The sequence below is a fragment of the Aspergillus ochraceoroseus genome, assembly GCF_002846915.1.
Source record: "Aspergillus ochraceoroseus IBT 24754 chromosome Unknown P175scaffold_1, whole genome shotgun sequence".
Classification (NCBI taxonomy): domain Eukaryota; kingdom Fungi; phylum Ascomycota; class Eurotiomycetes; order Eurotiales; family Aspergillaceae; genus Aspergillus; species Aspergillus ochraceoroseus.
This window is the reverse complement of record NW_024468476.1, coordinates 5,330,038-5,356,732: the sequence shown is the minus strand read 5'-3', so window position 1 is coordinate 5,356,732 and position 26,695 is coordinate 5,330,038. Positions and strand designations below refer to the sequence as shown.

At 51.1% G+C, this 26,695-nt stretch overlaps 9 protein-coding genes across 9 annotated transcripts; 7 read left to right on the top strand and 2 right to left on the bottom strand.

The window, feature by feature from the left end:
• Positions 1-61: 61 nt before the first annotated feature.
• Positions 62-1,342, top strand: P175DRAFT_0490486 (tRNA(Phe) (4-demethylwyosine(37)-C(7)) aminocarboxypropyltransferase; the record flags this gene model as incomplete). The annotated part of the gene is made up of 1 exon (XM_040895798.1): positions 62-1,342. One exon carries the CDS (start codon positions 62-64, stop codon positions 1,340-1,342), a length of 1,281 nt encoding a protein of 426 aa, XP_040756840.1.
• Positions 1,343-1,382: 40 nt separating this feature from the next.
• On the bottom strand, positions 1,383-2,316 carry P175DRAFT_0498548 (nucleobindin SSP120). The gene is made up of 2 exons (XM_040896531.1): positions 2,073-2,316; positions 1,383-2,011 (listed from the first exon to the last, which is right to left on the bottom strand). Exons 1-2 carry the CDS (start codon positions 2,188-2,190, stop codon positions 1,527-1,529), a joined length of 603 nt encoding a protein of 200 aa, XP_040756839.1. The 5' UTR covers positions 2,191-2,316; the 3' UTR covers positions 1,383-1,526.
• Positions 2,317-2,455: 139 nt separating this feature from the next.
• P175DRAFT_0452239 (uncharacterized protein) lies at positions 2,456-4,914 on the top strand. Its single transcript, XM_040894511.1, has one exon. It carries the CDS (start codon positions 2,591-2,593, stop codon positions 4,760-4,762), a length of 2,172 nt encoding a protein of 723 aa, XP_040756838.1. The 5' UTR covers positions 2,456-2,590; the 3' UTR covers positions 4,763-4,914.
• Positions 4,915-8,134: 3,220 nt separating this feature from the next.
• P175DRAFT_0514165 (protein arginine N-methyltransferase) lies at positions 8,135-11,510 on the top strand. The gene is made up of 4 exons (XM_040898794.1): positions 8,135-8,471; positions 8,535-9,159; positions 9,226-10,730; positions 10,812-11,510. The coding sequence occupies exons 1-4, from the start codon at positions 8,367-8,369 to the stop codon at positions 11,124-11,126; spliced, it is 2,550 nt and encodes an 849-aa protein (XP_040756837.1). The 5' UTR covers positions 8,135-8,366; the 3' UTR covers positions 11,127-11,510.
• Positions 11,511-11,622: 112 nt separating this feature from the next.
• Positions 11,623-14,667, top strand: P175DRAFT_0498545 (UNC45-central domain-containing protein). Its single transcript, XM_040896530.1, has 2 exons — positions 11,623-12,020; positions 12,107-14,667. Exons 1-2 carry the CDS (start codon positions 11,940-11,942, stop codon positions 14,558-14,560), a joined length of 2,535 nt encoding a protein of 844 aa, XP_040756836.1. The 5' UTR covers positions 11,623-11,939; the 3' UTR covers positions 14,561-14,667.
• A 495-nt stretch (positions 14,668-15,162) lies between these two features.
• On the top strand, positions 15,163-19,140 carry P175DRAFT_0472761 (glycerophosphocholine phosphodiesterase; the record flags this gene model as incomplete). Its single annotated transcript, XM_040895143.1, has 4 exons — positions 15,163-15,298; positions 15,367-18,198; positions 18,266-18,666; positions 18,754-19,140. 4 exons carry the CDS (start codon positions 15,163-15,165, stop codon positions 18,988-18,990), a joined length of 3,606 nt encoding a protein of 1,201 aa, XP_040756835.1. The 3' UTR covers positions 18,991-19,140.
• A 594-nt stretch (positions 19,141-19,734) lies between these two features.
• Positions 19,735-20,954, top strand: P175DRAFT_0498543 (TFIIH/NER complex subunit TFB4). The gene has a single exon (XM_040896529.1). The coding sequence runs from the start codon at positions 19,742-19,744 to the stop codon at positions 20,927-20,929; it is 1,188 nt and encodes a 395-aa protein (XP_040756834.1). The 5' UTR covers positions 19,735-19,741; the 3' UTR covers positions 20,930-20,954.
• A 941-nt stretch (positions 20,955-21,895) lies between these two features.
• Positions 21,896-23,648, bottom strand: P175DRAFT_0428155 (threonine aspartase 1; the record flags this gene model as incomplete). Its single annotated transcript, XM_040893291.1, has 5 exons — positions 21,896-22,006; positions 22,060-22,169; positions 22,222-23,214; positions 23,273-23,472; positions 23,542-23,648. The coding sequence occupies 5 exons, from the start codon at positions 23,646-23,648 to the stop codon at positions 21,896-21,898; spliced, it is 1,521 nt and encodes a 506-aa protein (XP_040756833.1).
• A 923-nt stretch (positions 23,649-24,571) lies between these two features.
• P175DRAFT_0452217 (actin-related protein 3) lies at positions 24,572-26,562 on the top strand. The gene is made up of 4 exons (XM_040894510.1): positions 24,572-24,788; positions 24,860-24,882; positions 24,959-25,314; positions 25,409-26,562. The coding sequence occupies exons 1-4, from the start codon at positions 24,754-24,756 to the stop codon at positions 26,306-26,308; spliced, it is 1,314 nt and encodes a 437-aa protein (XP_040756832.1). The 5' UTR covers positions 24,572-24,753; the 3' UTR covers positions 26,309-26,562.
• Positions 26,563-26,695: the final 133 nt, after the last annotated feature.

The following is a 26,695-nucleotide window of genomic DNA, read 5'->3' as shown; positions in this document are numbered from 1 at the left end:
TTCGGGCGCGTGAAAAAGTACTACATATGCAATAGAGTGCAATAGACACTCTAATTTTGCCATGGAAAATGCTAGTCCATGCCAAATCCGTCCTAAACGAACCCCGAAAAAGAACTTAAATCCACTGCAAAAAGGAATCAGGGAGTTTGTCACCAATCATCTCCCGCCGTCATTACTATCCCAGTATGACCTATCACTTGAAGCACTAGTTTCTTCATTTCCGAAAAGATATACGGTCTATGAGCCAATGCTTCTTCTGCCGTTGAACGCGTTCACACACCCTCCCGCCTGGGGTTCGCTCTATGAGAGTCTGTCCAACGAGCAGCGACAGCATCTTTATGGATCCATTGTTGATTCATTTGGTAGCATGGGTGTAACGCATGTTGCTATCAATGCACCGATTGTACCTCTTGACTCTAGGGGAGAGGAGAACCGAATGCGAAGTCCTGTGGGGTTAGTTCCCTTGCATGGGGTCTTCGGGTGCACGCCTTCAGAGGACGGTGGAAATGATCGACCCTCGGAGACAGACTATGGGCAATCATTCTGGGTGAAGACGGTACAAAACCATGGGATCGTCCAGATCTGGGCTCCCCTGTACACCATGTTTTCACGCGGTAATATTACCGAAAAGGCCCGTATTCTGGGCCATGGCTCTGTTTTTGAAGGCCTGGATGATGCCTCGCTTGGTGAAAGCATTAAGGACATTGCCGTAGTCGACATGTATGCTGGCATTGGCTATTTTGTCTTCTCATATTTGAAACGCGGAGTGCAAAGAGTTTGGGGGTGGGAGATCAATGCATGGTCGGTCGAAGGCCTCCGGAGAGGCTGTGTTGAGAACGGATGGGGCTGCAAGGTGTTTGAAGTGAAAAACAGTGGTCAGTTGAATGTGCCAATTTCAGAAGTGGTGGATGGCCTTCGGGATTCCGATAGAGTGGTTATATTCCACGGCGACAATCAATTTGCCGCGCGCATTTTGAGTGAAATCCAGATGATTATGGAGAGTCGAAAAGTGTGGAACAATATCAGACATGTCAACCTGGGACTTCTACCGTCTTCTAGCTTTTCCTGGGAGAATGCGTGCAAAGTTATGGACAAATCTAGAGGTGGATGGGTCCATGTGCATGAAAATGTTCACACCCAGGAAATTGACAAGAAGATGGGCGAAATAGTGGGCAATATTGAGGAATTTTGGACCCAGAGTCTCCCCAAGTGCAATGACTTGAGGCCAAGAACTAATTGCCTTCATGTTGAGCAGGTCAAGACTTATGCACCAGGCGTGATGCACTGCGTGTTCGATATAAGGTTATCACCCTACGAGAGTCTTGACATCGGTGTATCATGATGCCACAGAAAGACTATTAGTTGGTACTATATCGAACCGCTCATCTATACTGTCGCTCTATGAAGCTCTAGCGAGTCACAAGAAGGGTATGCGATAGAACTATATCCTTATGGTGAAGCAGCAAGCTACAAAAACGCCGAGACATATATACATATCGAAACAGGAAACTAAATGTACATAAAATTCAAACCTGCTTCAGGAACTTTCGTGGAATGTTTGCCACAACAATTGACATCTGCTCCAGCTCTTCGAGCCTCGCTCTGGCATCGTCTTCTTCATCGTGTCGCCGGAAATGTTCGATGTCTTCGGGATGCGTGAGTTCATCCTCAGTCGCATCCTCTCCATGATACTTTTCAAAATGATGAATCTCGTATTCGTACTCAATATCGCCGTGATGCCCTGGCCCAAAGCCGAAATCCGGTAATTTTACCCCGTTGGAAATAAGGCGCATCCAGTTGTTGCGACTAATGAAGCCGGTGTTTGTTGGGTCAAATAGAGAGAAGACCTCCCTCAGAGCCTCTAGCTTCCTCTCCTCGCTTAACCCTGCATTTGTCTCGTCATCCATGCCATATGTTTTCCGTACTTCATCAGGCGTCCAACCTCCGGAAGAGTCGTAATCGTGAAGCGTAAAGAAAGAGTCGCCGTCAAAGGTATCAATGTGGTGTTCCTCTGTGCCACCAAAACGTGAGTATATTATATGATATCTCCTGCAGGCCATCAAGGGGCCCACCTTGCATGTGTCGGGTAGCCCAATCTGTAGAGGGATTCTGCTCGCTCGAATGTGACCCATGGGCGTTGACAAGACTACCAGTTAAGGCCAGGAGGGCCGTAGCAACCGTGACGAGCATTGTCAAATATATCGGGGCTAGTTCAGTTCACCAGAACCGAGACTAGGAATTCACAGAAAATGGCCAGGGAAAAAAATATACAAAAAGAAGAAGAAACCAAACCACACCTGGCTGATCTGCTTGAATTGAGGTTCATTGTCCTTTACATATCACTCGCTGTAGCATTTGGAGCCGATTGTTTGCAGTGTTTGCACGACTCCCGCGGCTCCAACGACTTTTTCCCGGCGACAACATGCAACCAACATACCATCCTTTCTCCCATCTACTGGCAGTCAAAACCGCATTCCTCCTTCTACCATCGACTTCCGGCCTCATTCATTGATTTCCAAGTTTAGTGGATTGGAGTCTACACGCTGACACTCTGCCTTCTGAGGCCAATTGGGGCGGAAATGCCCTGAGAATGAACCACCATCTTTGGTCCCGCGCCGCTCCAGCGGAATCTTCCTCTCGCTGTGTCGCCTGTCTGAGCACTTTCACGAGCAAAGCAGCCTCCCGAACAATTTCAGAAACTAGCAAACGGCATCTACGTATCGGGAACCCTGCACCTGCGCTTGATACAAGCGTCTTCGCCGCGGCAGCTTTACCAGATGTGCAGGCAAAGGGTAAACACCGTATTGAGTGGAAGGAGAGGATTGTGGCAGTGAGAAAGCAGGTCCGTGAGCTTGTGGATGAGGATTATCAGCTTCAGCAGGGTCTCCCGGAACAAGGAACAAGCAGTCCTTCGTGGGGCACATTCCAGACAAGATTATTCAACACGCTGTCCCGGCCGATTCCTCGGAATATCAAACGTTCGCCGAGAAACCAACCGATCCGATCACTTCATACTGCTGCCGATATCGATGCTGAAACTGCAACTCAAGATCGTGTGTTGAAGGAAGTACTGGAGAAAAATGGACTGTCATTGGAAGATTCCAAGGAGGACTTTGATCTCGCGATAGATGGGGAGGAGGTCCCCAGCTGGCTTTCACACGATGTGATCCGTCAGAAGGTTATCAGGAAGCTCGCGCTGAAGCAGCTTGCTATTAGGCTGCTCCTACGTCCAGCTATTGCTCATAGCTATGGGGGTGTTCTGAAGAATTATGACGCTGATTCCTCTACCCCCCAAATGAACGTGCCGGACCTAATCTTCCAGTTGGACGCCCTTCGGCGTAGGATACGTCTTCTGAAGACCTTGAAGACTGCATACATAGACGATCTGGCCAAAGACCTCCGTGTTCGTCGGGTAACGGATATTTATCAGGAGCGGGTCAAGCTGGATAAGCAGGTCCGACAAGACACCGACCTGTATCTTAATGGGCAGATGTCTCTTGAAGAGCTGCTTCTCAGATTGGCAAACAATCTTCTGCAAGCAACGGATCCGGATCGGACGTACTCTCTGAAGATGATGATTTTGGCATTCACAAAAACCCGACAGAATGATCTTGGTGAAATGGTGTTGAAAACAATACTGCCCTACAAATTCCCCTTGAACTCCTCTCTCATCATCTCCATATTAACTCTGTTCCGGAAAACTAAAAATCTCAAATCATTTGATCTCTTTTTGCAAATGCTGCGCGGAGAAGGGTACCCAGTGGACATGGGTAACCTTGGATTCTTCAAGAAGAAGACCGTCAATGGGGTTGAAATAACGGTTCCCCCGGTCCATAGCACCAATATTGTCTTCTATGCTGCTCTGATCAAGGCTTGTCTCCGTTTTGACCAACCAGAGAGGGCTGATGCTTACCTTCTATCTGCAAGAGCCGCCGGATGTATGGATGATTTTGCTATCCTCATGGCATACCTACAGTTTTACTCTATTCGAAACGACTGGGAAAAGGGACTTCAAGTTCTGAGGAGAACCTTGGCATTTATCGCCGCTACAACTGAACACCCGCTAGAAAGAGTCGAGAGGCTGGTGGTAATGATGGTGCATCTTTGTGATTCTTGCGAGAAACCTGAAGTTTCTGAAGCCATCATCGAGGCTGCAGTGCGCAGCGGATTTGACTGGCGAATTGCAGAGAAGCAGTCCGATGTCTCCTTCCAGACCGATCCTGAATTTCTGCGGTGGCATATGGCCCAAAAGCTATCATCAAAGCAAAAGTTAGCGGCCCCTGTGTGGGAGAAGTGTTATTCTTTCGTCAATGCCATTGGGGGACAGCTTGATGAGTTGACCTTCCCGGAGTCCCGACGATGGCAGAAGCTAATGGGGACATATTCCGAGGAAGTTCTGTCATCTGTGCTGGCTGGAACACCTGCTCAATATAGAGCCAATAAGATGACCAAGTCCAAGCATTTTGATAGTCCAAGTCAGACAAGCGCAACCGCCCGACAAGTTGATGATTTCCAGGACCAACAATCCTTAGTGGCAACTCAGCAACATGAGATCACGGCCTTGAAGGGCGCAGTAGCTCAATTGAAGCAAATGGTATTCCAACTTTACCAAACAACAACAACGACATCACCAACAAAAAACGCAATCGCCTCTCACTCCTCTCCCACCGACATGCATGATCTGAACAAGCAACTAGTTCCAAACACCTCTGAGCTCGATGGAACCTCAGCCGCACGCAGCACTGGATTTCTCAAGTCCTGATATTGTTCCAGCAGAACCCCTTGATGGTTTTATATATTGCACGGTACGGTTTCACACGATACCCCTGTATTATGGAAATAATAAAGTTGGATTTTATATACTTCGCTTCATGTGTGTTTTTTTTTTTTTTTTTTTTTTTTTTTTTTTTTTTTGTCTTTCTACACGTTGTACCGATACCTGGACGCCTTATACTGTACAATAAATAAATATCCCGACTGAGATAGACGTTAAGCCATTTACCTAGTTATTACCCGTGAAAGTTCTAAGCACACATAAATCAAATTATTTAAGGATCAATTAATTTGTCTTCTCGTTCGCGCAAGATTGTATATCTATCTATATGTATCGGCAACTGTGCTTTTATACAAGAAAAAAAAAAAAAAAAAAAAAAAAAAAAACACGACTCCATTTCTGCCGCTAGCGTACAGCGCGACCTTGGGAACATCTCATCATGGTCGGAAAAGAAGTATGTGTTCGAGACAGAAAATTAAAGCAGTGACATTGGTATGATAAATGCAGGAGCATAGTCTTTAAACTCGTGAAAGAAGTAGAGGGGGAAAAAAAAAAGCGCCGGGGGGGGGGGGGGGGGTAACTATCTAACGCCTTTTTCCGGAATCGACACGCATCTTCTCTTTTCGTGCAAGTCTTTCGGCGGCACGAAGCAACGAGGAGCGAATGTCGCCTTTAGCGAAGGACGAGATATCATAGTATGTAGGGGCGATGTCCTATAGAGGATTTGTTAGCCAAGTGAATGCTGCCTAAGAGATAGTGACGGGAACATACAATAAGCCACTCTGGTTTAACGGCGGTTACTGTCCTGATATAGTTTTTGGTGGTAAGGACGAATTCATTGTAAAGAACCCATTCCGCGTCGTGAGCGAGGACGGTGGAAGGGTGCAGGAGAACATTCTGGTGGTCTTTGATGGTCAGGTACATGCTCTTTCCTTGGGTCTCCTTCTTGGCGACCTGCATGAAGAATCCGGCGCACAGGGCGCGACGGATATTCTCGTAATACTTCTTGTCTTCAAATGGTGTTGAGATCATCTCAATCTCTTCCCGCTCCATGATTCGAAGGAGCTGCATGCGGACGTTATCGGCGGATTGAAGGGATCTAAGAGACAAAAAGTGGTCGTGGCACCATTGCTTGGGGTTCTCTTGAGCTTCGGGGCCCTTGAAAGCATGGTAGGCATTAAGGAGAGTCAGATGATCGCCATCAGGGTGGGCAAAGAGATCCTTCATTTCATCCGCACGCTTTCGTTGAGATGCTGGTCGCACGAAAATCTGAGGTACGGAGAGCAGAGCTGTGATGGATAGAACTTCTTTCGAGCAATAGAACTCAGGCGAAGTAATGAGCATGACCGCGAGGGCTGGGTCAAGCGGGAACTCCGACGCAAGACGCCCTAGAGGGGTCAGATTACCATCATCGTCGAGACATGCCAGGTAGTTAAGCTCCTCTAGGGCTCTCATGAGTGTTTCGGGGGCCGGTGGGTCCATCAGATCAAAGTGGACCAAGTCATCAACACCTAGCTTCTTAAGTTCAAGGACGGTGGATGAAAGATTGGACCGCAGAATTTCGGGGTAGGTCTGGTCAATCAATTCCTTCTTGAAGGCACCTTCAGTGTAGAGGCGGAAACACTTTCCGGGACGAGTACGACCAGCACGACCAGCTCGTTGTTGGGCGGAGGCCTTGGAAATGGGGGACACCAGCAACGATTCGACACGGATGCGAGGGTTGTAAATCTTTTGTTTCGAGAATCCAGGGTCCACCACATACACGATACCATCGATGGTCAGGGAGGTTTCAGCAATGTTCGTGGACACGATGACCTTTCGTCCGGGACGGCCACCTGGACAACGTGGGGGCGGTGCGGGATCGAAGATACGTTGCTGCATATGAGGTGGAAGACTACCATACAGAGTGTAAACCTTCACAGGACCAGCGTCGGCCTCTCTAACCATCTCATCGGCTTCAAGGGAAATTTTGCGCGCAGCATCCTCAATCTCCTCCTCTCCGGTCAGGAACAACAAGATATCACCTTCATCCTCGGTGGCATGAATCTGCAGAACAGTACGGATGGCAGCTTCGACATAATCCTGCTCGGGCTCCGGGGTGTAGAAAACCTCGACGGGATGGGTACGACCGGGGACGGCAAGAAGGGGGGCGTCGTTGAAATAGCGCTGGAATTTTTGGGCATCGAGGGTGGCGGACATGATAATGATCTTCAAATCCGGGCGGCGCAACACAACCTCCTTGAGAAGACCCATGAGCACATCGGTTGACATGGTTCTTTCGTGAGCTTCATCGAGAATGATTGTGCTGTACCGGGTAAGGTCGTGATCGTGCATGGCCTCGCGCAAAAGCATACCGTCGGTCATATATTTGAGGATCGTCTTCGGGCTAGTCATGTCCTCAAAACGAATACTGTAACCGACTTCCTCTCCAAGTTTCACATCCATTTCGGCAGCGACACGTTGGGCGACGGACATAGCAGCCACACGACGGGGCTGAGTGCAAGCGACCATCTTCCGCTGGGTTTGCGGCATATCATCGAAAAGAACGAATTGCGGGATCTGGGTAGTTTTTCCGGAACCAGTCTCACCGACAAAGACGAGGATCTGAGACTGTTGATAGAGTCTGAGGAATTCATCTCTACATGTGCAGACCAATATTAGAGACGCAATCTCAAAGATTTCCAAAGGCAAGGCAGCTTACCGTTGAGCATGAACCGGAAGATCACGGCGGGTTTTCAAGATCGACATGTACTTGCTCGAGAAGGGTTGGTTGGTGAACGGGTTGAGATCGCCATCTTCAATCTTTTCCGCCAGAGCAGCGGTAGTTTGGTGTCGTTGCAGCTTGGCAAAGGCTGAGTTTTTATCATCAGCCCATGAGCCAGAGTTGCCGTTAGAGTCTGCATACAGGTGAGCCAGGTAAGGATTATCCCTCGGATCAGTTCCAGATTTATCCATCTTTTGACGTTTAGCGCGGGAACCGTCTTCAGAATCCGAACGTCGATCAACCATGACGAGGTGAAGAAGATGAGAAAGAATGGAGTGTAGAGGAAGAGGGTAGGAAAAGAGAGAGAGAGAGAGAGAGAAAGTGAAGCTTGCGATAATTCGGGAAAAAATTATTTTGCCCCAGATAGGCAACTGAACCGGGGATCGCCACAGTTGCTGATATGGGCCTCACCGCCTTCTGCTTTTGTCAACCCCACCCAAGGACCAGACAAGGGGATTTTATTTTATGTATATATACAAACTGTTGCCCTTCCTGTGGAAAAGGATTTATGCTTCTTCAGCTACTTTGGAACTCATGTAGTTCCCCTGGATACTGATCTTATTTCCTAGTTGGCTTTTGCAATGGCTCTGCGACTCGCACGTTTCACTTGATATCCTCTCCCGCAGCCCGCAAGAATGTCGAGCTAGTCCTCCTCCACACAAATACAATTAGACACAGTATCAACAATTCTCCTTCGCGCTGTATGCTTGCTTCTTGATCACAGTGAAGTCTCGACTCACTATTGACTGCCTAAATATATACACCGTTGTGTCATCTTACTTCTCCCTCTAAAAATCCACCTAAGTGCCGCATTCAGATTTCAGCAGCATGGACTCCGAGGGGGCAGCTCCGAGTTTCTGCATCGGACAACATGAAAGCAAACGGGCTTTGCCAATCACTTCACAGGCTGTGCAACTAGCTCATGAGAGTAATGTACGGACAAGGCTTTCACCTGCCGATCTGCTGCATTTCTTTGATTGCTGACTCCATTCTTAGTATGATATGCTCACGACTCCGATTACGACTTCCCACTTCCATTCGCGTGTACTTGGCCTTCTTTCGTCGCATTTCTCCAATATCCAAGCGGTGTCGCGTGATGTTTCTGGGACCCTGGCGACGACGGAAAATACACGGGCTCTTACCATCCCCCAGCTGTCCCCATCGGATACGCACCTGACGCCAAACGATGCAATGTCGCAGCTGGTGGGAGTCACGAGCTCCTGGATTGACCTGTGCTCCCCAGATCCGTTGATTGCGGATATCTCTCGTCAGGTTCTCATGCTGGAAGTCGCATATGCTGCTTTTTGTGGTATTGGGTATCTCCTAATCCCGGGGCCTAAGTTACACCACAAGGACCTACATTCGGAGGGATTGGCCTACTATGCAAGGGCCGTTCAAGATGCGATCAACCTTGGTCCCTATATCCAATTTCATATCTGGTTGGGGATGGTCGACAATCCAGACCTCGAAGTAGACGAAATGGGCGACCTCGCGCCTCTTGCTCGTGAAGAGTTTCTTGGTAGGGGTGACAGGCAGTCGCTGCAGGTAGATCTTTTTGGAACGTGGGATGCCTGGGATCTGATTAGGAGGACTTGTAGATATCATTCCAGGCTTTTCGTAGGTATGGCATTACATGGCGCCTCCCACCTCTCTGCGCAAGTGAGCTCCTACTAAACCATTGCTACAGCACTCGTATTTCCGAAGCAGCTACCCCCCATGTCGGTTCAATCTAGATGGCATTCGGAACCTGTGCATCTTCTCACTATTGATTCGTCTTCATTCATCAAAAACCAGAAGGGATACCCAGTGCTATCTAAAGGACATCAAGCTTTAATCGCAAAGTTCATGCGCCTGAGGACCGTGCCGTGGATCCTACTTTGCGACGTTGGCCCTATCCCAGGCATTGAGGCAGAGGGCAACCTAGCAAACCCGACGAACCTTCCTAGTTCTGAATACCCGAGTCTTGCGCAGGTCGCGGGCTCAAACAAAAAGCAACACGACCCGACCCCTCACCTATCCTATATGAGAAATCTCCAGCAGCGTCAACCTCCTCGGACTGCCATCGAACGATTTGGTGTCGGATACCAAGATTATTTGCAGGCTCCGTTGCAGCCATTGACGGTCAACTTGGAGAGTATCACATATGAAGTGTTTGAGAAAGATCCCATCAAATACGAATGGTACGAGAAAGCGATTGCCAAGGCTCTGAGCGATTGGTCTGAGCAAAAGAAGCCGACGTCGAATCCTGATGGTCGCGTTGTTGTTGCGGTGGTTGGTGCCGGTAGAGGGCCGCTCGTAACTCGAGCACTAAAAGCAAGTGCCGACGCGGGTGTCGAGATTGACTTATGGGTGGTAGAGAAGAACCCTAATGCATTTGTTCTCCTACAGCGCCATAACGAGAATCTCTGGGGGGGGAAGTGCACACTTGTCCACTCTGATATGCGGAGCTGGAAGGGTCCCCGTTTGAGCGGGAAGAGCGCCTCTTCGAGCGCGCCTGTCGGACAGTCCCTTGGGATTGAAAACCAGCTGCTCTATCCATCAGATTCGATCCAGCAGACCGATCCCGTTACCACAGCGTATATGCCCGAGCCTATATATACTAAGATTGACATTGTGGTGTCGGAGCTCCTCGGCTCGTTCGGGGACAACGAGCTATCACCGGAATGTCTGGACGGTATCAACCACCTTCTCAATCCTGTGCACGGTATATCCATTCCTGCCTCATACACTGCACATCTCACACCGATCTCCGCACCCAAGCTCCACGCGGACATCGCCAACCAAACCGTCTCCAACCCGGCGGCACCCGAAACGCCGTACGTGGTCATGCTGCACGCGATCGATTTCCTCTCTACGACTAACAGTAACACCTATGCGAACAATGCTCGATCCTCGATTTCGACGCTCCCCACGGACAACTCGACGCCCTTGGTACAAACCGCGTGGGCCTTTGCACATCCGAACGGAAACATCCCGCCACCGTCGCCGTCGACATCAACGATCTCGAATGGACATAATGTGCGGCGAACGCGGCTCACGTTTCCTATTCAGAACCGCGGCGTGTGCCATGGCCTTGCGGGCTATTTTGAAACGGTGTTGTATCGCGATGTGGAGCTGTCGACGAACCCAGTGACGATGGAGAGCAAAAGCGCCAACATGATTAGTTGGTTTCCAATATATTTTCCATTAAAGGTACCCTACCGCTTCATATATTACAAAAAGAAGAAAAGAAAAGAGAAAGAAAGAGAGGAATATGCTAACGGGTCTATCTAGACTCCTCTTAATGTTCCAGATAACGGTGAAATCGTGGTGACAATGTACCGGCAAACCGACGATCGCAAGGTTTGGTATGAGTGGATGGTGGAAGTGCTGGCCGTGGAAGGCAACGCAGGAGAGACCCCCGAGCCGGAGCGCATTGCGCCCATGATGAGCGGGGCTGGAGCTATTCCACCAGGCGCTGATAGCGCTAAGAATCAGGACCATCACGCTACGGGGAGTAGTAGACTGGGGTCGGGGTCGCGAATCCGGCGCGTACGGGTGGGGATGAGTGATCTACATTCCAGCATCAAGGATGGATGTCTGATGTAACGAATTCTACTCTGTACGGAGTATCTACTCTACGGAGTACAGGGAGAGAGAGGATATGATATGATATGATATGATATCTGGAGGTTTCGCCAGGACGAATGTCCTCCGGGAAGTGGTAATTCCAATCGGAACGCAATCCGCTGAGAACAAGGGAAACTACTGAATTTGAGTCTGTCTGTGATTCTTTATAACCTGCCTCAAGTCCCACTGGTATCTTCTCGCAACGTGTTAAAAAGCTCGTCTGTGGTTGGTGATGACAAGGAAGGGAAGTTGGTGGGATTGGATCAGGACAGCTTATCAGATTGAAGTTATTCTACCTTGTGTAGTATCTATCTATCTATATTTGAGACAGGAGATGAAGATCTTGAAATGCAGAATATTCAGTGAATTTAAATGAATCCTCTAAATGTTAACTAGTTAACTAACACCTTTGGTTCTGCACGGAAGGGAAGGGAAAATAAAAGAAACAACCCCAATATGACTTCTCTCTCTCTCTCTCTCTCTCTCTCGCTTTTTTCTTTTCCCTTTCCTTCCTCCACCTGTTCCTCCATTTGATCCATCAATCCTTCATTTATTCTTCTTCTCACCCTGCTTACCTTGCTTGCTTCTTTCTTTTCTCCATGACTGCTTTTTGGTTTGATCTTTCCACGACCATCTTCTCCGATACTGCCGTGGGTTAATCTCAGCTCTCCTTCTCCCCCTCTCCTTCTTCCTACTCCCTCCATCTTGTAACCTCTCCCTCCTGAGAAACTCATCACCCACCTAAATTCCATCGCATTTTCATTCCCCTCCTTCGATCCACACCTAGAAGAAATGGTTCACACAACCGGCGACGAGCGCGCTGTACACCTGACACGAGAGGCTATTGAACTGGTCGACGCTGGACACCACGAGGTAATGCAACATAATATACCCCCATTCCCTCTTCCTCCTCTCGTACCGGACGCGCGCTAACCACCCCCCTCTCTGATGTGATCTAGGCTGCCTCACGAAATCTCCGAGAAGCCCTTGCCCTCGCCCCAGATAACCCGACGGTCAAGGCGGCCTTCCTGAAAATTCAGCAGGATGGTGAAAATGATCATCATCTCCTGGATCTCTGTCGTCGCTATACCGCGCAAAAAGATGAAAGCGCCGGCAAGGATGCGGCCCTCTATCTCCGCACAGATGGACTCATCCCCCCGGAGAGCGTCGCGGTAGAATGTGCCAAATTGCTGCTATCATCCCCGGCTTCGTCACTGTCCGCCTTGCAAGATGATGTGATTTCCGGGTTGGTGCGCCAGAACCCTAGTGTGCGCCAACTCTTCTCCAGCCGCCTACAGGTTTCCGTCACCACCTTTTTCGACGACATTTACGACCGGGGCGATGCGTCCGCCGTGTGTCTCGATACCGTGGTTCTCGATCCCTCCGTCTGGCCGTCGGAGGACGCTCGTCTGCATTGCGAGCGCGAGCTCTTCCAGCTGTTTATCGCCAAGCTCATGGAATCCGGCCACGACATGGACGGGCGCTCTCTCAAAGGGATTGCCCGCTTACTCGCCGTCGATGCCACTAAACTACAAGACCTCGTGGACGACGAGAGCCTGGATGTCATTGTCGGATCCCTGGACTATCGACTCCCTCTGGAATGGAGGAGCCAGGCTACGCTCGCGACCGTCAAATATCTAGAATCCTCCCAGGCGGTCGGGCAAACGCAGTTCTCCAACATCATTTCTGCGAAACTAGCCAAGTCTCGTACCGACGAGCTCATTGTGGCCTTTTCAGCCACAGCGGCCATTTTCCCCGTTGCGCCCGAGGTGGCCGCGGCCGTCTTTTTGTCCGACGGTTTCCTGAACTCGCTGAAAGCGCTCACGGGGAGGGATGCCAAGAGTCGCAAAGTCGAGACGTCGGTTCTGGAAGTGCTCAATGCTGCTTGTGTGAACACCGCGGCGCGCGAAGCTGTCTTCAAATCCTTCTCTGACTGGCTCTCGCACATTCTGACCAACGGCTGTGATGAGAGCTCGGACTTGGCAGCGGTGATTCTGGCCAAGGTCCGGGCTTCAAGGGACCGCCCGTCGGGTTCCAATGGGACAGCTGCGGAGGGCGGCGATGACAGCCATGTCGCGGAGCTGGTTGACCGATTCAAGGAGCTGATGTCGAAACCCAAGAGTGAGAATATTTCGCATGCCATCGAGGGGCTCGCGTACGCCTCTGTCAAAGCGGAGGTCAAAGAACAACTCGCGACGGATGCTGGGTTCCTGCGAGACCTGGTCAAGGTATTGCAGGCCAACACCCACGACTCTTCAATCCTGTATGGCGGGTTGATGGTCCTGGTGAATGTCACCCAGTTCCTGCCCACTCTATCGGAGGAACAGAAGAAGATTTCCCAGCTGAAATCCTATGCGGAGGCGTCTCCCAACGCCACCCAGACGGGGCCCCCCATCCTCGAGACTGAGACGCACGTGATGGCGCGCTGTCGCGCTGTGGTCGAAGCCGGGGTCATGCCGCTGTTTGTGGCTTGCGGGAAGACGAACATGCGGTCAATCCACGGCCTCATCGCCAAGATCCTGCTGTCCTTGTCCCGAAACTCCCAGACCAGAGGCACTCTTGCACAGCAAGGGGCGGTCAAGCTGTTACTGGGTCTCGGAACGGCGAGGCAAGGCAGCTCCGGTTCCATCTCGCAGGAGACCGTCCAACACACCTCGCATGCGCTCGCTCGCATTCTCATCTCTGTCGATCCCGCGCATGTATTTCCGGCATCCGGGTTCCCCCACATCACGTCGGCCATTCGCCCCTTGACGGCTCTTCTCACCAGCCCCGAGTCGTCCGTTGTCTCGGCCGAACAACCGGTCGATATGCTCCCTGTGTTTGAGAGTCTGCTCGCGCTCACCAATCTCGCGTCGCACCCGGATGCGGCCGCACCGGACGGCATCGTCCGGCAGGCGTGGCCGGTGGTGGAAGACCTGCTCCTGTCGAAAAGCCCTCTGATCCAACGGGCGGCGTGCGAGCTTGTGTGTAATCTGATGACGTGTGAGTCGGGGGTGGTCAAATTTGCCGATGGGACCAAGCGAGCGGCGCAACGCCTGCACCTTTTGCTGGCGCTCACGGACACGGACGATCTGGCGACGCGACGAGCGGCCGGGGGGGCCTTGGCGATGCTGACGGAGTTTGATGCGGTGATCGCAGCCATCCTGGATCGCCCCCGCGGCGTGCAGCTCCTGCTGGGCCTCTGTCGCGACGACGACGACGATGGGCTGGTCCACCGCGGGGTTACCTGTGTGCGCAACCTGAGCTGTGTTGCGTCGGATAATCTCCGCCGTCGGGCCCACGAGGCTGTGAAGAAGGAGGGAGGGATTGAGATCCTGGGGAATCTGCTGCAGTCGAAGGCGACGAATCGTGTGGTGCTTCAAATCGGGGTGGAAGCTCTGAAGCCTTTGGTGGAGGAGAATAGCCGGGATTAATTTATTTTTGATCCATTGATGATGTTATGAGAGCCAGTTTTTTTTTTATTATTTTTCTTATTATTTTTGTTTAGCTACAGGGGATCTGGATGTTTTTTTTTTTTTTTCTCGGGTTTAATGAATGGGCGTTAAGTACTCCATAGTGAGAGGATGAGATTTGGGATAGAATTAGGACAAATTCCTCCTCTACCACCAGGTTACCGTCAAGTATTTTATTCAATAAGGTATCTCATATTCATAAGAATACTTAGGTAGGTACGTAGGTATACTGCAAGAAATCTACAGGCAAATCACAGTCTCTCCAGTGCCCACGCTGGAGATTTCAGGATCTTCACTGCACGTGCAGACCATCTCTCTCTCTCCTCTAAAAACATCTTCGCTTCTTCTCTCGACTTCACCTCTTCCATCGATCCCAATAGCTATCACTTCTCTCTCTCTCTCTCTCTCTCTCTCTCTTCATCATGTTTCTGATCATCTAACACATGGCGTCCGTTTTCCTTTTCCTTTCTTTCCATCTCTCGTCCATTTGATTCACTTCTTTGTTCAATAGTCTGACATACTCATCTCCACTCACCCCTGATCTTTCTTTCGCTCAAACAAAGATGAAGTTCGGTCGCAATTTGCCCCGAAATGTCGTGCCCGAGTGGAGTGCCTCTTACATCCGGTACAAGTCGCTCAAGAAACTCATCAAGTCGCTGGCGGAGCGTGTGAAGGCGGGTCACGAGGCTGATCTTGCCGGTGAGCCCTTTGTTCGAAAATCCGTCGCGACCGCCAGGCGGCCGATCCTAACTCTATCCCTCCTCTAGGCTTCTTTTATTCCCTGGACCGAAACCTGGAAGATGTGGACCACTTCTATAATAAGAAGTCTTCCGATTTCACCCGGCGCCTGAAGCTGTTGGAAGGCCGCTACGCCCAGATTCTGCATGGCGGCCATTTGGATGCCGACGATGAGGTCGAGGATCTCTTGGCCGCGTTGCTCGAGTTGCGCGCTCAGTTCCGCAAGCTCCAATGGTACGGCGAGGTCAACCGTCGCGGTTTCATCAAGATCACCAAGAAACTCGATAAGAAGGTGGGTGCCCAGGCCCAGCAGAAATACCTCGAGACCAAGGTCGATCCACTCCCGTTTTCTTCCAATGCCCGTTTGGCGAAAGAGATGGCCAAACTCAACGGCTGGCTGTCGGCGCTGGGAGAAACCAAGGCCACCCTGGATGATGCCAGCTCCACGCGCTCGTCGCTTTCCCTGAAGAGAGGCCCCGCGCGCCCCCATCTGAATCTGCCGGCCACCATGCTGGTCACCGTCGACGAAGCGCTCCGCAAAGATGACACCCACGTTCTCCTGGAATTGTTGGAGACCCTCAAAGCCGCCGCCGATGAGGCCGGCGCGGACATCTTCCCCAAGGTCCTGCGGAGTCTTTTGCAGCGATCCATCTCCTATCGCTCCAAATCGTGTATCTCCGTGCTGCTCGGGCGCGTGGACTCCCTGGACGAAGAGGACGAAGAGGACGATATCAACAAGCGCAACTGCATCCACCGTCTGGTGATTGCAATCGGTCGAGCGCAAACGACGGCCGACTCGGAACAGTCCGCCTCCATGGTCCTTGATTTCCCCTTGGACATGTCCAATTACATCACTCCGGCCGCCCTTCCCACTTTGCAACCCACGCGTCCCATGGGGAAAGAATCCAGTCTCGCCGCGCAGCATCTGGATCGCTCCGATCCTTCCGTCGTCGTCCTCCTCCACCTTCTTGACCAGCTCCGCCCCCACCAGCGGGCCGCGTTGATGGCCCGCGATCTTTCCGGCCGGACGCCCCTGCACTATGCCGCGCAGTACGGATTCTGCGTGGTGTGTGAAGTGATCATCGAGCACCTGCAGGCATGGGACATGTTTGATGTTCACGACGGAATTGATGCGCCCCGGTGGCAGGACGCCGAGGGGTGGGCCCCCGTGCACTTGAGTGTCGTCGGGGGCCACCCGTTAACCACCCAGGCTCTTCTGCAGTCAGAAAACTGGCAGGGCCAGCAGCAGCAGGAGGAAAAAGCGCGCGTTCGGAAGCAAGTGTCGCGGTCCAGCGCCGTGCTGGCCCTGGCTACCAAGGCCAATTTTGTCGACATTGTTCAGCTGCTGGTGGATGCGGGAGTCGATGTCAACTATCAGGACGAGCAGGGGGAAACCGCTTTGCACGTCGCCGCCCGCTTTGGACATGATCAATGTGCCCGCATTCTCTTGGCGGGAAACGAGGGCCAGAAAGCCGACCCGGAGCTGGCTGAAAACACCTACGCCTGGACCCCTCTCTTCGTGGCCTGTGTTGACGGATCCTTGAGCGTCGTTACGTCTCTCATCGAAGCGGGCGCAAATCTCGAGCGCTTGGACTCGTCCGGGTGGACAGCCAAGGAGCACGCAGCCCTGAGAGGCCATCTGGATATCGCGCGATGCCTCGCCAAAGTCACCCCGGCACCTGAAGTCCCCGACGCCGATCCCATTATCCCGGTTCCTCCTCGATCCGCATCTCCCTCCTCGCAGTCGTCGCTTCGCGAGAAAAGGTCCACCGGAGGAGGCAGTTCCACCGGGAGTTCAACTCTCCGCAGTTCGGAGCCGGTCAAGTCCTTTGGCCACCGGTACCTCACCGACGAGGCCATGATCTTGGTTAGCTTGGGCACCATGGACATGAGGAAGCCCACCCCAGCGGTGAACCTCGATCGAATCCCCATGGGAAATGCTCATGCCACTCAGCTGGACACTACCCTGTCCATGGTGGTGTCTGCGAACGGCGCGCACGGTGAGCCGGAAATCATCGACCTGCCTGTGCAGGAAAATATTTCGACGGAACCGATTGTTTTCCACGCGGCAGACCCGACCAAGGTGCGGCTGTTGTTTGACTTGGTCCCCACCTATGCCGGCTCGAAAGATCAGGTAGTCGGGCGTGGAGTGGCCCTGCTTTCAAGCATCAAACCAACCTTAGGGTCCCACCGCACCAGCCTGCAAGGCGACTCCACCGTGCCGATTGTTGCGGCCAATACCTTGGAAGTGATCGGTTCAGTCACCTTCAATTTTCTGGTGATCACCCCTTTTCAGCACCCCAACATGTCCATCACCGGGGACCAGACCTACTGGAAGAGTATGGCGTCGACTGTGGTCATCGGTCATCGTGGTCTGGGCAAGAACCTGGCCAGTCGCAAGTCGCTGCAGTTGGGAGAGAATACCGTCCAATCCTTCATCGCCGCCGCTAATCTGGGCGCTTCCTACGTTGAATTCGACATCCAGCTGACCAAGGACCATGTCCCGGTCATCTATCATGATTTCCTTGTCAGCGAAACCGGTATCGATGCCCCCGTCCACACCCTAACCCTGGAACAATTCCTCCAACTCGGAGAAAGAGGCGCCTCTCGACCGCCTCCGTCCCGATCTCTACACGCCGTTCGCAGTGATGGAAGCAACCCACCGCGTCCGCGATCGATGTCTGTGGGTGGGTCTGACTGTGACCCGGCCGAGATGAATGAGAGGATCAAGCACACCCGTGATTTCAAAAAGAAGGGCTTCAAGGGTAACAGCCGCGGAAACCATATCCAAGCCCCATTTGCGACGTTGGAAGAGCTTTTCCGCAAGTTGCCGAACTCGGTTGGATTCAACATGGAGTTGAGTATGTCTCGTCATGTCCAATCTTTCTAGGATTTCGAAACCCCCTCCGTCTAACATTTTGGTAATAGAATACCCCATGCTCTATGAGAGTGAAGAAGAGGAAATGGACACCTACGCTGTGGAGTTGAATTCCTTCGTAGATACTGTTCTCAACAAGGTGTACGACTTGGGCCATGGCCGCAACATGATTTTCTCCAGCTTTAATCCGGATGTCTGTCTGTTGCTCTCCTTCAAGCAGCCTTCGATCCCGGTTCTGTTTCTCACGGACTCGGGTTCTTCTCCGGTGGGCGATATCCGAGCCAGCAGTCTGCAAGAGGCGATTCGATTTGCATCGCGATGGAATCTCCTCGGTGTCGTCACGCAGGCGGAGTGTCTCTGCCTTTGCCCCCGTTTGGTCCGTGTCGTGAAGGAATCCGGTCTAGTTTGCGTGTCGTACGGTGCAATAAACAATGATCCTCCCAAAGTCAAGGTAAGCTCCCAATTGGAGTCTTTGGTTTGGGGGCTCACCCCAATCCAATTCCAAAAAAAAATACAGTTTACTAATATATGTCATTAGCTCCAAGCTGCCGAAGGAATTGACGCAGTCATTGTGGACTCTGTACTCGCTATCCGCAAGGGCCTAACCGAGCACGAAAGCAGAGGTGGTCTGACCCCCAGACTTACCCCCCATGCCAGTCCGCTCGCTCAGCCCACTGCATCTGCAATCATCAAGGAGGCCTTTGAAATCCCGATTCTCGGCCGGACGGAGCAGAAGGACGACAATCTCTACGTCCCAACGGAGTCCATCCTTTGATTTTCGGATCTATTACCCCCATATTACATAAAGACCAAGATCCAGACATTCCTTGCTTGATCCAGGATGTGCATGTTATGTTGATTGTGATAAGAGATGGGCTGGTTTCAAACCACTTCTGTGGCTCATATTACTTGCTCACTTGTAGGGTCAATTTGAATGCGTTTCATCCTCCAGATCCTTTTTCATTCTTTTGTAGATTGTAAACTAGATTATATTATCTTATACATAAAAATAGATCCCCCAGAGTCTCATCGAACAAGCGGACAAAAAGCCCGGGTGTGATATCACGTGCAGGCCCACCCTCGAGAGCTTCATCCAAACTCCTCTCACTCTCTCTCTCCGCTTCAACAGCAACACAGAAACGAGTCAAGAGCTTCTCCTCTCGTGTCCCCGAGTGCAGGACCTCTTCACAGGGTAATCATTTCCCTTTCTCAGTCATCGCCCACGATCCGACTCGCTAGAAAGTATCGAGAATACCCCCATATAAACGAAGAATTCGGAGATGTCGTCATGTCCCGCGCTCTCTCCTCGGATTAATGAGTGATTGAATACCTCCATTGCTCTCTTACTCGAGAGCTATCAGCTCAACAGTTTTCTTACTGCGTTGGTGCCTGCCTCATTGGTCCACTCTATCCTCAGCTCTCACAATGAACGCTGTAGATGCGACAGAACACTACGAGACGAGTGCGCATGGTACGAGCCCAAATTCACCCCCGATCAATCCCCCCAGCGCAGGACTAATAGGTCAATGGAATTAATTCTAGATCCCGCACCGTCTCTTCTCACTGTCATTATCGATACAAACCCCCACGCCTGGGCTCTGCTCGAGCAAAACGACAAGAACCCGCTGCCCTTCTCCACGGCCCTTGCCAACATCCTCGTCTTTCTGAATGCGCACCTCGCTTGCAATTACGCAAACGAGGTCGCGGTTGTTGCTTCGCATAGTCACAAAGCGGCCTGGCTGTACCCCTCTGCTTCGTCTTCGGTAACACCGACAGACTCAGACGGCGATGTCGCCATGACGGTAGGCGTCAACGGGGGCGCGAATGGCAACAGCAACGCCCAAGGCACACCAGTAAACAAATACCGCCCGTTCCGGATCGTAGAGGAACAAGTTACATCGAATCTCCACCGGCTCATGGAATCTACAAAAAGTACAGACGTGGACAGCTCCACATCTACGATGATGGCCGGCGCCCTCACGCTTGCCCTTAGCTATATCAACCGGCGCACCATCGCCTGGGCCGAAGCGCACGGCGGCGACACAACAGCCGATTCAGCAACCGGTAGCTCTCGACGCACTGCAGCCCCAGCCCCAGCACCAGTGGCACCACCACCACCACCAACAACAGGCGCAGCAGCTGCACATCCCAACTCCCCCGCGGAAGGCGGCCTCCAATCCCGCATCCTGATCATCTCCGTCAGCAGCGCCACCGGTTCCGCACACCAATACATCCCCATCATGAACGGCATCTTTGCATGCCAACGCCTCCACATCCCCATCGACGTGTGCAAGCTCAGCGGTGACGCTGTCTTCCTCCAACAAGCCTCCGACGCCACAAAGGGCATCTACATGTCTCTCTCCCAACCCCGTGGCCTCCTCCAATACCTCATGATGGGCTTTCTTCCCGACCAGCGATCCAGAGGTCACCTTGTTCTCCCCACCCGCGTAGATGTGGACTTCCGCGCCGCTTGCTTCTGCCATCGACGCGTCGTGGATATCGGGTTCGTCTGCTCCATCTGCCTGAGTATTTTCTGTGAGCCCCCGGAGAACGAAGACTGTCTGACCTGCGGAACCCATTTGGATATGGGTGACTACGGCGCGAAACCGGCCGTAGTTTCGCGGAAGAAGAAGAAGAAGAAGAAGGTTCGTGCGAACGGGGTTTCAGGCACGCCAACCCCGACCGCGACGCCCACTCCGACCCCGGGCCCATGATTTTTTTTTTTTTTTTTTTTTTTTTTCGCTTTTCTTTCGTATCCCACCCTATCAACCATTATCTCCAGTGACGTATTCACTTGGAAGAATATAGATATCCGTTTCACTCGGTATGCACGACACAGCCTGGTATGGCATGGCACAATACAACATAACATAGCATAGCATAGCATGGAATAGCATGGGATGGGATGGACTCAACCAACACCACAATCTACGCTATGCGAGTGATCTCCACCGCCCAAAAGCTCATCACACTATACTCACACTCACACGATACTTGCCCTCACATCCAATAGAAGAAAGGCAAAAAGACACACACAAGCAAAGCAAAACAAAACAGCTAGCTATACCCTGGGCATGAATTAAACCCCAGACGGGGAATTAATTCCAAAAAAAAGGGGGGAGGGGGGAGGGAAGGCCGTATATAATAATCCATCCATAACTACCCTCAATGAAAATCACGATTCCTGGTTATGGCTTATCCATCCATCTACGCCTATATGTAGTTACCTGATTAATAGGTTAAGGTCATGACTGTAGACTTGCATAATCTGTGTTGGAAGAAGAGGGGTTTAATGTTAGTATATATAACTAGATATATATCTGTATATATCTGTATGCACCCCCGATACTGAACTGAATAAACCTGTTTTTACAAAGTTATATGGATTGATGGAACCCCGAATTGTATTGAAATGTCTAGCTGTGAGAATAACAAGAGGGTTTATGCAATCAATGTACATACGTGCTTCGAAGGGTATGGTCATTTCCTTAAGTAGACAAATCGTGGTGGTGGCTCTAGGAGGGAAACAATGAATGCTATCTAACTAAATGTGTAAGAAGCGCTGAATGCAAGCATCATGCATGGTGAGAAGCTGGATTCCGGGCCCAGCACCTAGGGTGTTTTTATTCATGGTAGAGCCATCTGGAGCTATGATGATGTCCAGCAAGGCATGGGATTAATTAACCTTTTGGTAGGTATGCGCGCCCTCCCTGAGCAACACTACCGTTTCCATTACTGCGAGACATGACAGATACTGGTCTTTTATCCGTACTGCTCATAGAGGCAAGTACCTTGATGGTAATCGTGAGCAAATGAGCCATGGTGCAGAAGAGTGGGCACTTACAAAAGAGTCTGTGTTGTGTGCAAAGTACATATAGATCCCATCAACTGTCCTCTTGACCGAAATTACACCTATTGCTCCCGCACAGTGGCTTTTTTTAACACCAGGGTGGCCTGAGTGCTTGTTAGCAAGTGATGAATTCGCCTCAAACGTGGGGTAACTGACCCAGAAAGTCCTTCTTGATCATGTCCTTGATAGCCTCATCCTCCATCACATTTTCAAATGTGCCATCGTTGCACTTGCGCTGAGAGTAATAGATGCGTGATGCACAAGTGTTGGCAGCTAAGGTGGTAGCAATATGCTCCCCGGTACCTGAGGTGACTGTCGCAACGCATGTTTTGTCGGGGTCGCCTTCGTCTGCAGGTATGACCGACGTGCCGATTCCAACAAGCGCAGCGGGCCCGACTCTTCCACTATGTTTCATTCCAATACCTCCAGAAGATGAGCCTGCGGCTATGTTTCCAAAACTGTCCACTGCTATGGCTCCCACAGTGTCGTTAATTCGGTCCTCGTTACGGCCAGATATGTTCGCATTCGCTCCGTCATTCCAGCCCCGGGGGCCAGGAATTGACGAGTCGATATCCATGGACCCTGATGAAGAGACACTGCTTGTCAGTGGATTCGGTTGGCGAGATGCACTTGCAAACCAACTTTGAGAAGATCCACATTGAGGGATCCCCTCTGACCTGTTGTCTTTTCTAGCCTCGATTTTGGTAGAGGGCAGAGTGGCATCCGCCGTGGGAATCGCGGGGTCTGCGGTATCAATTCCTAGGTCATGTGGCGATTGCGCCACGGGGCTATTGATTCCACTGTCACTTTGGGCTGATGTTGACTTTGCACAGGAAGCAGCGACCAGCAATTGGGCTGGATGGATCTTTATAGGGCGACGGTAATACGCGCGATGATAGTCTGGTGGGCTCTGCGAGTTAGTTCGTTGTTTGGCTTCCGCTTCCTTCAGCTCTCTCTTCCATCGGTGCCACCTCTCTTTTGACACATCAGATATGAGACCATCGTGCGGAAGAACTACAAGCCCCTGCTCATAGGCGTAATCCATCGCGCCTGGTCCTACAAGAAAGTTTGGAGGGACTCGATGTAGGGTGAGAGGCTTCTGGGAAGAATCTAAGATGACTCGCGCCAGTGAGATGGGATTTTTCACATCTAGGGCAGAAGTCAGTTTTAGTTCTCAATATTCTAAAGAAAGGTAAGAAAGACTCACTCGGTACAGCTCCAACAGCTCCACTACGTCCGAGGTGATCGATGATAGTGGCATCGCACTCAACGGTGCCATCGATAGTGGTATTACTGCCAAACCCTGCATTGGTAATTTCAGAATCCTCTAGCATCATGATAGCAATCTCAACGGCCTCCACAGCTGATCCGCCATTTCGAAGCATGGCCATGGCGACTTTGGCGGCACTGTCCAAAGTCAATCACCATCTCTTCCAACCAACGCCTAAGATAGTGCTGCAATGACGGGAGACTTACTTCTCGCATAGTCTTAAATGAGGCCGCTCATTCTCACGACAGTGGTAACCAGCGCCAGCATGGACAAATATGGCGGAGACCTCTCCTCCCTTTTTAGAGCAACTCATGATGGCTCCGCGGGGATAATTACAAAAGGCAGGACCTCACGAAGAAGGGAGGCAGGATCCGAAACGGTGACTCTCACTGGGACAGAATAGGAGACATTTCACAATGAATAGCTAGGTAGAGTGAGTTCCTGGGAAGAGCTTTCAGTGCTGAATATTAAGCAGGGCCTAACACGAGAGACAACCCTGGGGGGAATATAGGAGTGAAAGAAGTAGTAGTAGCAAACAGTTAAGAATAATAACACAAAGACAGTGACATTAGTTAGTGAGTTGTAGGTAAATCCCTCGAGCTGATTGACATTCAGGGACAAAGCTGCACTAAGTACAGAGCAGGTTCTTGCAAGGCTTTTAGGGCACAGCTTAAAAATAGGGCCAGGTAAAGATAAGAGGTATCAAAGGGAAATGCACCAGAAAATAAAATAATAATAACAGGAGTTGTGAGATTTCAGCCAATTCAAATACTGACCAAAGAGGGTTGACTGTAAGCTCTTTCCTCTCAATGCAGCTGGATAGAGGAAGAGGAGGAACAAAGGCAGTTAGTTGCCTTTTTAAGCAGGCATTGCCATCATTCTGGACACTGGAACAGCATTAAGATAATGGATTTGCCAGGGATGAAGGATGCAATGAAGGAAGAAAGAAAGCCCATCTCTTCTTCTCTTTTGAAAGAGTTGATTGAGAACAAGAGGAGGATTATTTCTACAGACTTCTACAGACGGCAGGGATAGAAAACACATGATTTCTTTGGCTTGGCATTTGCCATTTGGTGCTGGTAAGAATCGGTAAGAATCCCAGCTGTCCGTACGGTACCAATACACCTCGTTTCTTACGGTTCGGACGTTTCTTACCGATCCTTACGTAGGCACTGCCTGAGGTGTCCACCTCCAATCCGCCTGCCTACGGACGACCTCAACTACCTGCTTGCTATCCATCCTCCCCTCTCTCCCCCTCTCCGCACCTTTCCTCTCTCCCCTTTTCCCTTTCGTGTCTCTTATGGTCTCTTTTTAGTTTCTGGGTTTTTTGTTCTCCAGATTCCCGGAATCGTAATTCCTTTCTTTGTGAATTAATTGGTAGAAAGGGGGAGTCTGTGTGTGCCCCCAGATCGCCCGTCATGGCCGCCCAAACCCCAGCCGTTGTCATGGACAAGTATGTTCTTCCACTTTTGACAAGAACAAAGCCAATGATGAGCTCTAGCTAACTTTATCTTTCTTCTCTAGCGGAACTGGTTATTCCAAGCTTGGTATATTCCCTTCATCTGTCATTCGATTCGACCACCCCCGCATCGAGGTTAACTGGGAGCTGACCACCCTGTATAGGATTCGCTGGTAACGACTCACCCTCGTTCGTTTTTCCCACAGCAATTGCCACCAAGGCTGGTGCTGGAAGCGCTGGAGGAGCAGCGCGCCCTGCAGTTGCGAACAAACCGTCTTTCCTAGCTTCTGGCGGTGCAGCAGGGTCACATCTGTCTGCGAAACGTGGCACGGAGGACTTGGACTTCTTTATTGGCGATGAAGCTCTTACAGCTGCTAATGGCCCTGGATACGCTATCAACTACCCCATCCGCCATGGTCAGATTGAGAATTGGGATCACATGGAGCGATTCTGGTCGAACTCGATCTTTAAATACCTGCGTGTCGAGCCCGAGGATCACTACTTCCTGCTTACGGAACCGGTAAGAACACCACCGGACATCGCTGACCTGTTCCCCCCCACCATTCATACCCTGTAATACTGCGGCATGCTAATGATTCATGTTTTGTCGATAGCCCCTGAACCCTCCCGAGAACCGCGAAAACACTGCTGAAATTATGTTCGAATCATTCAACTGCGCCGGTCTCTACATCGCCGTCCAGGCTGTGCTTGCACTGGCTGCCTCTTGGACTTCTTCCAAAGTGACAGACCGATCCCTTACCGGAACAGTCATCGACTCTGGAGATGGAGTCACGCACGTTATTCCCGTCGCAGAAGGCTACGTCATCGGATCCTCGATCAAAAGTATCCCCATCGCTGGCCGAGATATCACCTATTTCGTACAGAGCTTGCTTCGAGACCGGGGGGAGCCTGATAGCAGTCTCAAGACTGCCGAGAAGGTCAAGGAGGAATACTGTTATGTCTGCCCGGATATTGTGAAGGAGTTTGCCCGCTATGACCGAGAGCCCGATCGCTTCCTGAAACATACCGTTACCTCGCCAAACGGCCGCAGCGTGACTATCGACGTTGGATACGAGCGTTTCCTGGCCCCTGAGATCTTTTTCAACCCCGAAATCTACTCCTCCGATTTTCTGACCCCTCTTCCCGTTGTTGTGGACGGCGTGATTCAATCTTCCCCCATTGACGTTCGCAGAGGTCTCTACAAGAACATCGTCCTTTCCGGCGGGTCCACTCTCTACAAGGACTTCGGCCGACGTCTGCAGCGCGATATCCGACACCTGGTTGATGCGCGCATTCGCGCCTCCGAGGCTCGCAGCGGAGGAGCAAGGAGTGGTGGTCTGGATGTGGCGGTTGTGACGCATAAGAGACAGAGGCATGGCCCGTGGTTTGGAGGCAGTCTGCTGGGACAGACTCCTGAATTCCGCAGCTACTGCCACACCAAGGCGGAATATGACGAAATTGGCCCCAGCATCGTCCGGCGGTTTGCTCTCCTGGGCGGTCCCGGCAGTTCGTGAAGTAGAGATATGGTTGGCCTCGGTGTGTGATTTCTCGCTAAGTATTTTGTCCATAGTGTTCTTAACTTCTCATGATCCAGAATCTTTTTCATCCCACTTGACTCTCATATGTCTTATGTCCGGTAGAGTAAAAGGTGATTGGTTGATTTACAGGGAGGTTATTGTTTCTGGGGCCGAGTAATGTTTTTTTGTACTGCGCTTGATGTATATATATATATACATAAAAAAAAATCAGCTTCCCGCTATTCAAAGACCTTTTTTTTTTTTTTTATAGATCCCAAAACACCCCAGTCCGTAATAATTATTAGTCTTCATCTCCAAAAATTAACTGCCATAGAGCAGTGGCAGTGGCACAGGGGTGTTTAAAGATATAAAAGAAGGTTCCAA

Coding starts and splice junctions, on each gene's coding strand:
- P175DRAFT_0452217 (XM_040894510.1), top strand. CDS start 24,754: ATGGCCGCCCAAACCCCAGCCGTTGTCATGGACAA. Junction 24,789..24,859: donor CCAGCCGTTGTCATGGACAA/GTATGTTCTTCC, acceptor TTTCTTCTCTAG/CGGAACTGGTTATTCCAAGC. Junction 24,883..24,958: donor AACTGGTTATTCCAAGCTTG/GTATATTCCCTT, acceptor CACCCTGTATAG/GATTCGCTGGTAACGACTCA.
- P175DRAFT_0498548 (XM_040896531.1), bottom strand. CDS start 2,190: ATGCTCGTCACGGTTGCTACGGCCCTCCTGGCCTTAACTGGTAGTCTT. Junction 2,012..2,072: donor GGCTACCCGACACATGCAAG/GTGGGCCCCTTG, acceptor TTGGTGGCACAG/AGGAACACCACATTGATACC.
- P175DRAFT_0498545 (XM_040896530.1), top strand. CDS start 11,940: ATGGTTCACACAACCGGCGACGAGCGCGCTGTACACCTGACACGAGAG. Junction 12,021..12,106: donor TCGACGCTGGACACCACGAG/GTAATGCAACAT, acceptor GATGTGATCTAG/GCTGCCTCACGAAATCTCCG.
- P175DRAFT_0498543 (XM_040896529.1), top strand. CDS start 19,742: ATGGAATTAATTCTAGATCCCGCACCGTCTCTTCTCACTGTCATTATC.
- P175DRAFT_0514165 (XM_040898794.1), top strand. CDS start 8,367: ATGGACTCCGAGGGGGCAGCTCCGAGTTTCTGCATCGGACAACATGAA. Junction 9,160..9,225: donor TCATTCCAGGCTTTTCGTAG/GTATGGCATTAC, acceptor CCATTGCTACAG/CACTCGTATTTCCGAAGCAG. Junction 10,731..10,811: donor CAATATATTTTCCATTAAAG/GTACCCTACCGC, acceptor GGGTCTATCTAG/ACTCCTCTTAATGTTCCAGA.
- P175DRAFT_0452239 (XM_040894511.1), top strand. CDS start 2,591: ATGAACCACCATCTTTGGTCCCGCGCCGCTCCAGCGGAATCTTCCTCT.